Source organism: Mus caroli, chromosome 2 (assembly GCF_900094665.2).
Source record: "Mus caroli chromosome 2, CAROLI_EIJ_v1.1, whole genome shotgun sequence".
Taxonomy (NCBI): Eukaryota; Metazoa; Chordata; class Mammalia; order Rodentia; family Muridae; genus Mus; species Mus caroli.
In genome coordinates, this window is record NC_034571.1 from 128592536 (window position 1) to 128608117 (window position 15582).

The 15582-nt window shown below is 42.3% G+C and overlaps 1 protein-coding gene across 10 annotated transcripts in view; it reads left to right on the top strand.

Annotated features, from left to right (window-relative positions):
- Plcb4 (phospholipase C beta 4) overlaps nt 1-15582 on the top strand; it is a 353082-nt gene that overhangs the window by 296106 nt on the left and 41394 nt on the right. For 7 of the 10 annotated variants that reach the window (XM_029473927.1, XM_029473925.1, XM_029473933.1 and 4 more), the window contains 8 exons: nt 1307-1397; nt 1896-1991; nt 4941-5041; nt 10292-10433; nt 11181-11265; nt 11585-11709; nt 13572-13623; nt 14965-15067. In XM_029473927.1, coding sequence (XP_029329787.1) covers nt 1307-1397; nt 1896-1991; nt 4941-5041; nt 10292-10433; nt 11181-11265; nt 11585-11709; nt 13572-13623; nt 14965-15067 — 795 coding nt within the window. Of the gene's footprint in view, nt 1-1306; nt 1398-1895; nt 1992-4937; nt 5042-8314; nt 8351-10291; nt 10434-11180; nt 11266-11584; nt 11710-13571; nt 13624-14964; nt 15068-15582 lie in introns of all 10 variants that reach the window. The other 3 variants (XM_029473924.1, XM_029473932.1, XM_029473929.1) reach the window with 2 other exon arrangements.

Below are 15582 nucleotides of genomic sequence, written 5' to 3' on the forward strand. Positions count from 1 at the left end.
TTCCATAAATGTCCCTGACCTTTGTGTAAAGTTTGGCTGTTGGTATCTGCATCTCTTTCAGCTGGGTAAAGCCTCCCAGAAGACAATTATGCTAGACTCCTGTCTACAAGGATAACAGAGTATCATTAATAGTGTCAGGGGCTGGTTCTTGCCCATAGGATGGGTTTTAAGTTGAGCCAGTTATTGGTTGGCCTTTCCTTTGGTTTCTGCTCCATCCTTGCATTTCTTTTAGGCAGGACAAATTTTGGGTCAAAAGTTTTGTGGATTAGTTGGTGTCTTTATCCCTCCACTGGGGGTCCTACCTGGCCTCTTCAGGTTCCATATCCCCACTGTTAGGCATCTCAGCTAAGGTCACCAGCATTGGCTACTATCCCAGGTCTCTGGGATTTCCTAGACATCCCCCCTCTCGCAGGCAGCTGCAAATTTCCATTTACTCTCCTGGCCTCTGGGCCTCTCTCCTATCTCTCCCTACATCTGATCCTAACCACCCATTCCTCTCTCCCACCCAGTTCCCTCCGTCCCTCTGCCTCCTATTACTATTTTGTTTCCCCTTGTAAGTGTGATTTTTTTGTGTGTGTGAAGGGACGTACACATTCCCGGGGAAGGGACCAATTCCACCAGGCAGCCTGTAGCAGGCAGCCCTCAGTTAAAAGTCCTAAGAAGTCAATGCATAGACTTGCTTCTGAAACATAGGATAAAGTAATGAGTTGTGAGATAAATGGCTGTGTGGAAAGATGCATAGGTAAGTGCATGTGGCTAATAGCTGGATGGATGGGGAGTGAATAAGTAGACAGAGGTCAGTCCCAGACCTAAACAGACTTAACTTCCTGTAAAGTACAAACATGACACCACAGCGAAGTTCAGATTCCAGCAACTCAAAACTCTCCCATGTTTAGAGAACCCATAAAAATCCCACATCAGTCTGGTGAGAAGACAGGCTTAGTCTGTGACCTGGTGCAGACGCAGGGGTGATCTGAGGCCATTCAAGTGCTTTATGATGGACCTGAGATGTGAAAAGCCCACCATACAGCAGGACTGCCACCCCCAGCACCACTCAGGTCAGACCCTACTCTACTAGGGAGCTTGGATCCATCTGTATACCCCAGAAGACTTGGGGTGTTCCAGCTTTACAGCATTATTTAAATTAAAGTTGAATTCAGTGAGCTAATGAGCATTGGGCAGAAGCAGAGCTGTGCACACTGACATCTAGTGGATGCTGGCTGGTATGACTCCCGGCCCCCTGGGGCGCTTCCGCTCTGGAATTGAGCATGAAGTCCCTAACTGAGCTCTTTCTATATATCTCTAGCTTGAACCAGGAAGGCCCTTGCCGTCTCCTAATGACCTCAAAAGAAAAATACTCATCAAGAATAAGAGGCTGAAGCCTGAAGTTGAAAAGAGTAAGTCAATTGCACATGTGGCTTTTGAGCAGTTCTGCTGTCTCGATGAAATCTGATTTAGAACAAATTTGGGAAGGGAATGGTGGAATGCAGATAGTACATTTATCTTCCAGCGTTATTCTACTACATTCCCATTAATCCTTAGTTCTTACAACTGGTCCATTCAGTGGAAACCCTCCTTCATGTGTTTACGTGCAAAAATACAGAAGAAAAAAGGTTTTGTACTGCTATATACTTTGTCACGGTTTTGTTCATAAAAGATAAATTAATTTACGCTCACATTGGAAACATCTCAGTGTTGTAAGGCTGGGGAAGCGGCTCCAGGGTTAAACGCTCACCGTGCATGCGTGAGGATCTGAGTCTAATCAACGAGAATCCACACGCTGAACGTGAACACTCGTAATGCCCCTAAAGATGGAAGGGGAAGACAGAGAGTTTCTCATACTTCCCAAGTGATCTAGCATCTGTTCTCATCTCCGTGTGTAATGGTACTTACAGAACAGCTTGAAGCTTTGAAAAGCATGATGGAAGCTGGAGAGTCAGCGGCCCCGGCTAGCATCTTGGAAGACGACAATGAAGAGGAAATAGAAAGTGGTGAGTTGTGGGGCTGGGGAAGAAGGCTGCATGGGTAAAATGCTCACCATGCAGATCATAATCTGAATACCCAGAATCCATATGCTTAATATGAACACCTGTAATGCCTGTGAAGATGGGAAGCAGAGACAGAAGAATTTCTTTAAATCCATGAGCCAGCTAGTTTGGCAAAAGCACTGGAAACCACCAAGAGAGCCTGCCTCAAAACAAGGTGGGAGGTGAGGCCTGACAACCAGGGTTGTCCTCTGATCTCCATGTGTGCACTGTGGACATATACTCACTGTCTTTCACATACTCTCATTGACACACATAAACGTATGGCACAGATACCATACACACACACACACACACACACTCCTGCACAGACGCACACACACATACACACGCATGCACACACATTCCTGCACACATACACACTCCTACACACACACATACTTCTGCACACACAAAGAGTTATGAGATGTCATTTTAAGTTACAAGTTTTTAAAAGGGTTATATTGGAAATAAGAAAAACATTAATTTCTCTTAACAAACTCCTTTGACTAGCAATGACTTTATCTTGCTAAATATTTAGGAGTACTTCATCTTTTGAGGGAATGGCATTTTTATAGATACTGTTATTTCCATTTTATCTGAACACTGGATATGAGTGGCTTAGTTGTCTCCCTTCCCATTGTGAACTGAGCCCTTCAGAAGAGATTTCCAGTCAGAGACTCGGCCTTGAATCACTTGCTGTATTAGGCAGGAGTTGAAGAGAATTTTTGAAAGGTCCACTCTATAATCCTTTATGTTTTGTAAAGAAAAACATGAACGTCAGTCTTGTTACTGATAGTAATAAGACATGTGCTAAGAGAAGTGAATGACGTGATTGACTGATGCTCATAAAGTGAACTTGACAGTCAAAGCCTGTATTGCAATTTTGTTAAGCCTGGGTGTAGCTCAGTGATACAGCACAGGTTTAACCTGCATGAGGCCTTCTCAACCAGAGTCCCTGGAAGCCTTACTGAAAATATGAATATTGACCATCACCTATTTAGCCTCTCAATATAGCCAGCCATGATGTGCTGTTTAAAATTGGTGCTGGGGTTGTAATTCAAGATAGCATATTTGCCTAGTATGAGCAAAGCCCTCGGTTTGGTTCTCTGCACTAAAAAATAATAATATACTACTTAGTAATAATAGTCACAAGTGGGCCATTTGAAAGTTTGGGGATGTTTTCAGGTCGTGATCTCCTGACCATGTATCCTGAGAATTACCTGGCCAAGTGATTGGAACTTGCATTGCTTTATGGAACCACGTGCACAGACTGACTTAAGACTAATTACTTGTAGAAACTTTCTTATTACTCACACATATGGACTATGTCTGATTTTAGACTAGGTACATAGGCGAAACCCAAAAGCTATATGAGAGTTACCTAATTTTACTCACTGTCCCTTATTGAAGATCCTCACTGTCTTCACTGAAGACCTTCACTGAGAGATTCCATTAAGAAACAAGCCAAGTTTCCATAGGGTTTAACTTCAATCTCAGAGAAAAAAACATAACGTTTGGCTTCCTTGTGTTTCTCTGTGCCTAGTGGGATCTAAATGACCAAAGGTCTCTGGTATTATTCAGTTAGTTCCTATAATGTTTGTGTTTTATTACATAATGCACCATCCACATTTGGAGGCAGAAATCTGTGGTGATTTATAATTACCTCTCAGGATTTTGTGAGCAACTGGGGTTTATTTGGCTAGTTCTCCTTGAGTTTTTTTTAATACAGTTGCTAGCAGGTGGACATCTGGAGTCGGCATCACTTTAAGATTTGTAGACAATTTAGACAAGATTGCTCTCTGGTTTAACCATCTGTGGAGCTCAGCTGGGTCATTGTAGCAGAGCATCCCCTGTGGCCTCTGTGTAATATCAGCATCTCACAACATTTGCTAAGTTATACCATCCAAGAACCCGGGCCCTAGATGCATGAAGCAGGAGCTGTTACGTTATTTAAGAGCTATGAACACTTCATCTCTATTTTGTTCATCGACGCAGTGAGTGGCAGATCAGATATCAGTTCAGCTATCTTTGGATGTATAATATGTAACCATTAGATTTTTCAGATTTAAAAAAAGTACAAAATATTTAAGAATAAAGTATATATATATATATATATATATATATATATACATATATATATATATATACATATATATATACTAAGAAAATAAGTGCTCTCATTCTCCAGTGCCCCTGAAGCTTAAAGATATCCAGTGGTTTGTACACAATCCCTTGGTTCTAACGCAGTGTGAGGCATCCGGTGTTTAGTAGCAAAGTTAAATATAACTGTGAGTGCTCTATGGACTTGTGCATGCTCAGGAAATGCTAACATATATTCAGATACTCTGTATAAGTCCTAGTTACTAAGTATCTACCAGGAATATACCATTTTTGCCTAAATAATCAGGTTAGACTACTTATGCAGGCTGAGTACCCATTATCCAAAATAGTTGGCTGGAGAAGTTGTTCTGATTTCAAGATTTTTCTACATTTAATTTTTTAATTTCATAATTGGTGGCCCATCCTGCTGCGCCCTGGAAAACCAGACTTCTGGGTGTCTGCTCTCACCCCCAAGCTCACATTTTCTGATTCTTAGCTATTTCATAGATTACCAATTGAGTATCCCTAATACAAAAATGTGATATCCAAAATACCGTGAAATCTGAAACTTCTTGTTTGTTACCACAATGATCCCACAGCTTAGGGTTTTGGAACACTCTGGTTTTTTGACTTTCAAATTAAAGATACTCAACCTGTGTATGAAACAGACACGGTAGAGGTGGTGGGTGGTTTCCAGGTCCTGGTTATCTGTGTAGATCTGCGTAGGTCATGTGAACCTTCTCTCGAGTTCTCTTAAGGTTATGGGCGGGGTCTGATTTAGCTTCATGGATTTTCTTTCTATCTGTTAAGCAGCTGATCAAGAGGAAGAAGCCCACCCTGAATACAAATTTGGAAACGAACTTTCTGCCGATGACTACAGTCACAAGGAAGCGGTTGCAAACAGCGTCAAGAAGGTCTGAGGCATTGTATTCCCATTCTTTCAAGGTTTTGAAGGGGTGGCAGTTATTGTGGAAATTTGGGGCTGTGACAACAAGAGAACCAGGTATTGTGTTTTTCTCTCTAATTATATAGGACAAAATTCTCTGCTGTGGGACCAGAATTTGACACTCACAATATTAGGTTTCAGAGGACCTATAAATTACTCATTAATTGTACCCTCTAAGGGTCACTACCCAATTGGGCAGGTACTTTTAAATATCATCGTTTATGGTAGTAGAGCTGACAAGGAGAGACGCAGTATCCCAGGGCCAAAGGTTAACCTGCTGGCATCATTAGGAAACTACCTTCTGGATGTGTCAGGCGAAGCCTCGGTACAGAGCTGGTCCAGCTGGCGAGAAAAGCATCTGCCTAGCAAAAGGATGAAAAGTGCAGCCATTCAGCCAAGGAAAGTTGTCGTTGGGTTCCTAGAACTTGTCAGGCCCAGCTTAGGACAGACTGCCCTAAACAAGTCAAAATGTACTTTCATTTTGCCTTTTGTTAGCTTCTGCGGGTCTCCTACAGCTTAGGAGAACAGATGAGAAACAGGGAGTAAAAGAGTCAAGGAAGCCTATAATTCAATTGTGACTCGAACTATTATGACAATAAAAATGAGTGCTAAAGTGGAGACAAGGAGAGAACAGGGTGACTGGAATAAGGAAGAGAGGGACTCACTATGCAGAGAATCGGAGAATAACATTTCATACCGAAGGACCACAGTAAGAGCAGAGATGGCGTGAGTGGAGCAGATTGGATGGTTGAAGGGTGAAGCAAGGTGACATGTGTCAGGTGGACATGAGGTAATTTAGAAGTTTCTATGAGAAATTAAAACTGTAGGTGTAACATGACCTGTTTCACATAAAACTAAGTGGGGAGAGAGTATCAGCTAATAGAAGACTGTGGTGGGCCCCTTGTGGCCTCTCACCCAGAGGAAAGTAAGGACAAAAGTGTGGAAAACAGTGAGAGTGGGCTTTTAACTAGTCAGAAGCAGCCCTGGTGGTTAGAGAGTAAAGAGGGAGAAGATAGAAGAGTCTAAGGTATAGCAAGGGCACAGGCAATGGTACAGTTTCCCGATGATGGACTGAACTTCGTGAAGGTAAAGAGAAACAAGGTAACCTCCAGGAATCCTTGTTGGAGGAGCAAGGTAGGCAGTGGTACTGTTGACTGGGGTGGGAAACAATGAGAAAGGACTCAGCAGTTTCCAATGAGACAGGCACCTAGAGAGGTCTGTAAGCTGTTCCAGTGGAAGTTCCCAGGAGGGACATTGATACCCTGACCTCTTGTCCTATCTAACCTTGGGTAAGTTATGTAACCTCTCTCTGCCTTGCTTCCCCATCTTGAAAACGAAGGTAATAATGTCTGTTCCATCAGGTTCTCATCACAGAGCAAAAGAGCTTACGTCGGCGCTGTCCACACGGCAGCCGCTGTATAGTAGCAGGTCTGCTATGCTCTCATTACTTTCATCCTCATTATCACGGTCATCAGCACTCATACAACAGCACTGGTGTGTAGAAAGGAGGTTGAGCAAGAGCAGTGAGTTCGAGAGATAATGTTTGAAGTCATGGGAATTGCTTAGATGACTCACAAGAGGTAGAAAAGAAGGCCTGTGCGGAGCCCTAGTCCATAGGGGGCTCTCAGGAGAGGAGCCAGGAGGGAAGAGCAAAGGCTTTGCCAGCAACCACACTGAAGAGAACAGGACAGTTAGGGGCTTTGGATGCCGTTGAAGGACTGGATAAGAAGACCTGTGTCCACTAGGTTAGTAGCATGGAGGTCAATGGTATAGGGAAGTTTTGGTAGAGCGCTTGGAGGAAAGCAAGTGGTGGAACGAGCAGGCGGAGAGGATGAGGAATTGTTTCTGTCTTTAACTGGAAGAATCAAGTGCGCTGCTATCTGAGATGTGAGATGTGGAACGGATGCTCTTTTCAACCTGGCTGATGTCTCGTGCTCTAGAAAGAGAGCCACTGGTGTGGTGAGAATAGACGAGATCATAGCAATGTCAGGGTGTGGTCCTTAGTGAAGTAGGGATGCCTGCTTTGTGAGGATGATGGACAGAGATGCAGGTACAAAGGTTTGATGGCAGAAGGATAGGAGATTATTTGTCCGGGAGAAAAGTCAAAGAAATGTTATCACTTCTGATGACAGGGAATCCTGAGTGCCATGAGAGAGCAGATGCCCACTAAGACTCAGGATGCTGCTGTGCTCCACAGAGTACTCAGCGGTACTGTCTCAGGCGGGGCTGGCATAACAGAAATAGCAGACTTGCTGGTTCAGATACCTAAAATGTATTTCCTGATGATCTCTGGGATGGATGTCAAGGTCAAAGTGCCAGCCAATATGTTCCAGAAATCTCTTTTGGCAGGTACATTGTCCCATAGTGGAAAAAAACTGGGAAAGTAAGATTTTTCTTATTTCTTCATCTAAGAGGACTAACCTCACCAGGTGGATTCACCTATGACCTGATTACTTCCTGCAAGCCCCTTCTCCAAGTTTGGATATGCCTTGCCTTACAATGTGATTATGATAACTCCACTCTAAACAGTGAAAATGTAGGTTAAAAATGCACCTAGCACACTTAAATTGAACAGTATAGCTTAGCAACACAGCATCATCTAGAGCTTTGGTCACCTACCCTCAGGCTTAGGTGGCTGACAAAGAGCCACTGTCCTGCATCACAAGAGGACACCAAACTGTATCTGTAGCCATAAAAAGAGCAACCTGACAGTATCGAGTTTCCACTGAATGAATACCACTTCACACCCTCATAAAGAAAACAATCATAAACAAGCCATCATTATATTGGGGACCATCAGTCCATCACACTGAAATCAGGGTTCACCACATGCTTTTGGTTGGGATGCAAACACTGAGTCACAAACATGAATGTTGGCTTACTGACGACCGTTTGCACTCCATTTTACATTTAAGGGAAGCTGGCCACATTGACAACCATTTTCAACCTTCATGCTTTAATCCTTAGTGAAATGTTTACAGTGAAACAACTAAGACTGTCAACAAGGGAGGGAAATAGCATCAAGATGAGGATTGATAAAAGTATAAAACCATGAATTTTTAGAATACCTGCGACATATGCTTTCGATGACGGCTTCATGTCATCAATAACTTACCTACCATTATAAGAAATAAATAGAGTAAGAAGTTTACATATGCTTATTTACCCAAGGACAGACGAATGAGTTTGGAAATTTGCCCTTTAGAGAGGTAAACAAAATAATTTTCTTTCTCTAATTTAGACCTCAGATGACCTTGAACATGAAAACAACAAAAAGGTAACAAAACAATTCTCAAGCATTTTCTCCATCAGGAATCACCCACATGTCGACTTCTTACATTAAACATTGATGGTCTTCCTGGCCCTTGTAGTGCCAGGGTCACTGTTCATAGTATTCACATGCCTGATTCATCTAGTTGCTGTACAACCATTAAAGCTGATTTAAGACATAATCAAGGCAGGTGAGACAATTTCCCTAGAAATAAGTATTCAGTGTAGTACACTATGTCCTTAAATGGAATGAGATTTCCGTCAAAGGAGAAGGTTACATAATTATTAGCATATTGAATGTGAAGATAAAAATAAGCCGTAGTTAATCGGAGCCATATGATAGTGTAGTGGAACAGATCGTGGTTCTGATGGTGCCGATCCTCTGAAAGGTTACCATCCATCATAGGGTTCTCAGAATTCAGTCGCATTGGGCACTGGCCTTACTGTGAAGAAAGTATATTTCATTTTGTTTTCTTTTATGCTCCACAGGGTTCTCGTTGTTTGTACATGTATTTCATTGTGTAATGCCGAGACCAATGGCAGTCACGCACAGAATTTGCCAATTCCCTGGATTCTCACTCACAATTCAGAACAGAGAAAATCCTGCCTTGCTGTCTGTAGGGTCTTGTTGCATTTAGAATGAAGTGTCATCTTATTTCCTGACTATTCAGCCTGAAGGGATACCCTCCTGTGTTCACAAGGACCCTCTATGCCTGGATTGATTTTTTCTTAAGATGGTAGGGTCAGCAGTACACAGACTAGCTGATTCGATGTTTTCCATGTTAGCTGGATGATTTTAGTTCCTAAAGCCTCAGTTTTGCCCTGTGGCTACTGGGAGTTCTCATGATACTCAGGGGTACATTCCAAAATCCTTCAAGTTCAGTAAGATGAGGAGATTTCAGTCTAAGTGCAACAGGACCCCACAGACAGCACGGTGGGCATCCCTCTTGGTTCCAACATACTGGTGTTCTGAGCATGAGACACATGGGACAAAACAGATTTGACTCTTGCCCATATTTGGCATGGTGAGTGGACTCTGGGCTTATATAGAAAAAAGATGAAAACAAGCATAAGTGTCATGTACAGGTGACTATATCACAGACTTTCACAGGTAAAAGCAGGCTGATGTCAAAGATGCAGAGGTTAAGTCCTCAGCCAAAGCGAGCAGATAAGCTAACTGACCTTCTCTTACTCATTGTGCACCCGAGCTGTTTCTGTTCTTGAGTCTCTTGGAGGAAAATAACTCCAAAGTTCCCAACAAAATACCACCCACTTTTCGGGACATCATTTTGTTGATGAACGAGTTATTTTTGCTTTGATTTCTCAAGAAATACAAACAATAGTTTGGAGTTTTTCTCTGTACAATGTAATATGTCCTATGTAGCAAGTTACCAAGTTCTTTTGATAGTAAGTGCATTAATAGAGATGACTAAATCATATGTATGTGTGTACTGAAAGTTCTGGGAGAGATTACTTTAAAACGTGGTCTCCAGTTCCCCATTGGCAGTGCCTGAAAACTCGGCTGTGGAATGACAGCCCTTTAGGCCTCCTCCAGCAGATCTCTTCCAGCAGGGCCAGCAGCTTCTGCCTACAAAGCCTGTGGGTGATTTTGATGTATGCCATGGCTGGATGGCCACTCAGTGGAGCTTTGTGTATGGGCCTGAATGGTAATACTGCTATCTATCACTGTCGGTGTTGGGGTGAGACCCGGGAAAGTTTCTTGAACATCTGAAGGTCCTTTGAAAACCTAACATAAAATGAATGCTTTCAGGTTATCTCCTCTTGTATTAAAACCTATTACTTTTAAAGTAAAACTTTAAGAGAGCAACAAGGTCTGTTACATATTAGTTTACACATATGCAGATCCTCTTTAATTAGGATGCCTAAACTGAATCCGTGATTCCCTTTGAAGCCATCCACTTAAACGGGTTTGTCCTTGTGCTTGCAGGGCCTGGTCACCGTAGAGGATGAGCAAGCATGGATGGCATCTTATAAATACGTAGGTGCTACCACGAACATCCATCCGTACTTGTCCACGATGATCAACTATGCCCAGCCCGTGAAGTTTCAAGGTTTCCACGTGGCTGAAGGTAACATTGCAGGTTATATGCAGTAGCTTTCCTGTCTGCTCCCCTGTCGCACTGGCTGCTCCCCTGACTTGTTGCCATTTTTTTCTTTGTGGATGTCCACTTCACCTGACTTGATTCACTTGTGGTGGTATTATGCTGTCATTCTCCAAATCATCCACGAGGTGGCGGTGCAAGACTGTGACTTAGCTTGTAGCTTTCCATATGCTTTCGTAAGGCTTCTTTATTTACTTTGTTATGACAAACCATATTAGTAATATTTATGAGGCACAGCACCTGTCTTTGTTACCTGTGTGTGTATATTGTGTAATCTATGGCTTCAGGAGAGTGAGGAAAACTTAATCAGTGGGTACAAATGCCTTAAGGTAGGGGAAATAGGATTTGATGTTCTGTGGTACATAACTCCTATTCAAAAGTTGGTTCCCCACAAAAGCCCATTCAAAAGTAGTTAAAGGTATTTCCTAACCATTTCTGGCCCAAAGAGTACATTATTATCAAAAACTGCATATCGCAGCAGTGACTGTGACACTTGGGTTGCATATCACTTGTTTAGTGAGTCCACATTTAATTCATCATATGCACAGAATGTTAATGAAACTCAGAGCAAATGACGCACACAGTCATGTAGCATGGGCCACGAATACTTCCTGAGTTGGGATGTAAGATTCTGGTTGTGATTCGATCTGCTGCTTGCTTTTTGAGGGGTTTGATGGCTGAGTTTCTGAGTACATCTTTGCTTGTCTTTTACAGAGCGCAATATTCACTATAACATGTCTTCTTTTAACGAGTCGGTTGGCCTTGGCTACTTGAAGACGCACGCGATTGAGTTTGTAAAGTATCCTAACGGACTGTGTGGGATGAATGGTGCTCCCAAGGACCGGCAGGGGTCTCTGCAGTAGATTGGCAGCACTCTATAATTTTAATATTTAGCTTTTTGTATAATTTTTATCATAGCGCTGTAAAATGGTGTCCCCAGATGTACATGCGCCGTTTCCAGAATGCACACCGCAGCTGTGATTTGCTCTGAGCAGCGTTTATAAGGGGATTGGCCCCGTGCTATCTACCTGCTTGCCATTGTCCCGCACCCCACTGTTGTTGTTCTCTGTTGTGCGTTCGCCTCGGCTGCTCTTGGATTTCCTTAATTAGTTACCCAGTTACAATAAGCGACAAATGAGCCGCATTTACCCCAAGGGCGGCCGCGTGGATTCCAGTAATTACATGCCTCAGATTTTCTGGAACGCTGGTTGCCAGATGGTTTCACTGAACTATCAAACCCCAGGTAGGCGCTAATGTCCAGTGACCCCGAATCCCACGAGAACACTGGGACAGGGCAGCCGTTGCAGCTGCTCCCGTTGGCCTGAGGCCTTTTCTTTTTAAAGGAAGCTGCCATGTGAAAAAAAAATTGTTTTTCTTGCGTTTATATTAATGGTAAGAAATTAAATCCCCCAAATGAAGCCATAATAGAAGATGCCATTTCAGTTTTAATCCATTCCATCAATGCTATGAATAGCCCCTATTCTATAATATTTTTAATTTCTCTTTGTTCTGTATCAAGCTTTCATCTTTGTTCCCAGAGATGGGATTTAGTTTGAGTATCTTCGTGTGATAACTTAGTCTCTTTGCTCCTTTGGAAAATACCACAACCACGGTGGCCATCCAGCAAACACAGATGGCTGCAGCACCTACCATAATATGACAGACTTTCATCGTAAACTCTGTAAGATGCCATACAAAGAGATATCATCAGAGTACTAATCTGTAGTTCAGTCTTCCAGAGTATATTCACGGACAGGGTTTCAACATACAGTGGTGCTTTTTTTTTTTTCTACAAATTCTAACTTTTGATAAAGGTACAAATGCTTGAAGTTTTCCAAGTTTGCATCAGAGCCTCTGGCCATAATCCTGTGACTACAGATTGGGAAATAGGAAAATAAGCATTAAAAAAAGACAGATGGCACAAAGCATATTTATTTTACATGACTGTGTTCTTCTGCATGGCTTTAAAATTTGGTAGAAACAGGAATAAAAGTGAAATAGCTAACTAAATAGCAAAGCATGTGTGGTCAGGCCCTCACTTTGTGAGCAGCACCCTTGCCAGGACTTTGCAGGCGTGGAGCCTTTTTCTTTTCTGGTCACTCTAACCTGAGGACCACTGTCCTTGCTCCGGACTCACCGCCTCCTTTTGGTGGGAATATGAGCTGGCTGTATTTCTCACGCCAGGGGGCGCCTTCCTGATGGCCAGAGCTCCTTACCGATGGATCACTGCATGGAATCCTAGCCATCCTTTCTAGAAGAGTCTTTGCCAGGTCTTGATAGAATCTCTAGCGTTTTTAGTAGGGACAGAACAAAAAGATGGCAGTGTTTTACTTACCAAGGACTCAAGCGGCCCTCCAGGAGGCCAGCGAGTCCGTGATAAAGGACAGCATGATCCTAAAGCAGTTCATTTTCTGGGCAACCGTGTGTTGAAAGAACAGAAAAAAAAATATCCACTTAATTCACTTACTGCTCCTCTTCCTGCTCTTCCTCCTTCTCTCCTCCTCCTTGTCCTTCTTCTCTTATTTATAAGAAGAAAGAGAAACGTTTCTCTGCTTACAAAGAAAATTTATAAATCAGGTCTTCCTATTCCCAGGGTAGCCCTATGGGAGTTCCAACACTCACACGGGGGCTGAGGTAGGGTAAGCAGCAACATTTTATGATTCTTACCCATTTTATAATGTTCCTTTCAATCAAGTTCTGTGTTCTTAGTAGCCCTGCTGTGTGTCTCCAAAATCCCTGTCTCATGTGGCATTGAGACAATGCATACCCCCAACTATAGCTGGTGTCTATATCCCCAACTAGTACGCCTCTACCCTGAATATCGAGTGAAACATTGTATGACTTGTATACCAAATCCCGCTTAGTAAACCAGTCCTAGGGTAATCTCTATGAAAATGTACCTGGTATTCAATTTAAACTAAATATATGAGGTCATCTCGGCATGGAAAAGAGTCATGGCCTCTAAACTAGGCCAGTAGAATGCAATGGCTTAAAGGAGAGAGCTTTGGACCGTGGAATAATATGGCTTTCATTGTTTCCAGTCACCCTGTCAGGATCTTCTCTGTCCAGGGAGATGAGATGCTAAATTATTTTGTCTTTTGACAGATTTAGCAATGCAATTGAATCAAGGAAAATTTGAGTATAATGGATCGTGCGGGTGAGTGATATTATTTAAATTATTGCCTCCTCATCTCAGACTCCATACCTCAGCTTTAATGAAACCATGTCATTTTCAATTATGGACAGCTGAATGTATGCTGGTTCTGAAGTGTGGATAAAAATAAATGAAGTCCATAGTTAGATTACATTTACAAATATTCAACCTTTTTCTCTGTCCCATTTTGTTAAACAGGTTCTCTTTTCTTTTAACCACAAACTCTGCAGTTCATCACATATATTCTAGAATTTGATCGCTTCATTCGAAATTTAATAGTGGAGGTTCTTGTGTCAGAGACAGGCAATGGGTCGTGCTCATCTGGGCTTCAGCCAGAGATGTAGGCATCAAATATGTATAGCCTTATTGCTGATGAATATAGAAATGAAGTAAATTTCATTTCAAATGAAGCCGTGGGTGTAAAGTTGAATTTAATTCAGCCAGGAATAAGCTTTCATCCTCTCTTGAATCTTTTGCATGTTTATAAATAGGAGTTATATAATGCTGTGAATGTTGTTCTATTTTACTTAAATAACACTTAAAAATCTGTGAACCAAGTAGCAAAATAGGAAATGTTAATTCTTCTGAAATACCGAGAAGTTGAATAAAAGTCCGGAACTTGAATTCTGTAAGCACCAAAAACTCAGCTGAGACCACAGCCCAGTGGCTCGCAGATGAATGTGTAGGAATTCTCTGTTGTCCAGTGGTAATGCTGCCTAGGAGATCTGTGTGGTGGCTTGCCTAGTGAGCTACCTTAATCTCCATCATGAAAAATAAGGCGAGGTAACAGGTTTTCGAACAACTCTAACATCTGAACACTCTCTACCTGTGCACATCTGTTAGTTATCTGCCAGAGTGCCTGTACATAGCAAAACTCCTTCCATCTGAGTCTCTCTCACCCATACCCGTGGAGTAAGCACTACATCGCCCTGTGCTGTGGACTGTGAAGGGCACTCAAGTTATTTAGAAAGGAAGAAAAGACCCACAGCTAAGTTAACAAGTAGTCTTTGCAGGATTCTTCTTCAGTCGATTCTACAAGGAAAAGAGGCAGACATTTGGCCAAATGTAAAAGGACTCAGGAACTAAACCTTTGGTAAAAGGATACAGCTTGTCAGCGTACCACTCTCTTCCTCTTGTTCAAGCAAAGAGGTGGTCTGTTGTTTAATAGCACAGCACACCCTGAGCAGCCTAGGTTGGTTGTCTGATGCTCTTCAGGACCATTAGAACCTTCTACCTGTAAGTGTAGCTCCTGAGTTATGGAAGAGAGAAAGGAAGTAGCTTGTATTTAATAGTCATTGCACAATCCATCAGTAGAATAAACCCCCTGTGTTTCTGTCCTACCAGGTACCTTCTCAAGCCAGATTTCATGAGGCGACCTGATCGGACATTTGACCCCTTCTCTGAAACCCCAGTGGACGGGGTTATTGCAGCCACGTGCTCAGTGCAGGTATGCCCCTGCTCACCACAGACTATTTTATCATGCACACATATACAAATGCACCTAGAAGAAGACATGTTTAACATCACGATGTAAGAATTGTAAGTTGCTCTCAACTTGGACTCAATGTATGCTGTCTTCTGAGTTTGTGTTCCTAAAACTACGAGGTGCTTTAAGTAAAGTACACAGTCGAGAAAGTATCTCCCACATGATGACATTCACATGAAGTTCTGAAAAATGTAAGCTATGGTAACGGGGAGCAAATTAGCACCTGTGCCTGGACACAGATGGGAGGGTCACAAAGAAGCTTCGGAGGCCCTAGAAAGGCTTGCTGTCTTCACTGTGGTGATAGTTCTAAAGACACACTCACGTGTCCATAAAATTGATCTTACTGTATAACTAACTGCATATAGTTTAGTATATGTCACTATACTTCAAAAAAATAGCTGTTTCAAATGAGATAATATGAGAACCAAATAAATGAACAGCATAGTTGTTTGGGAGGTAAATGTGAAATAAGTTAC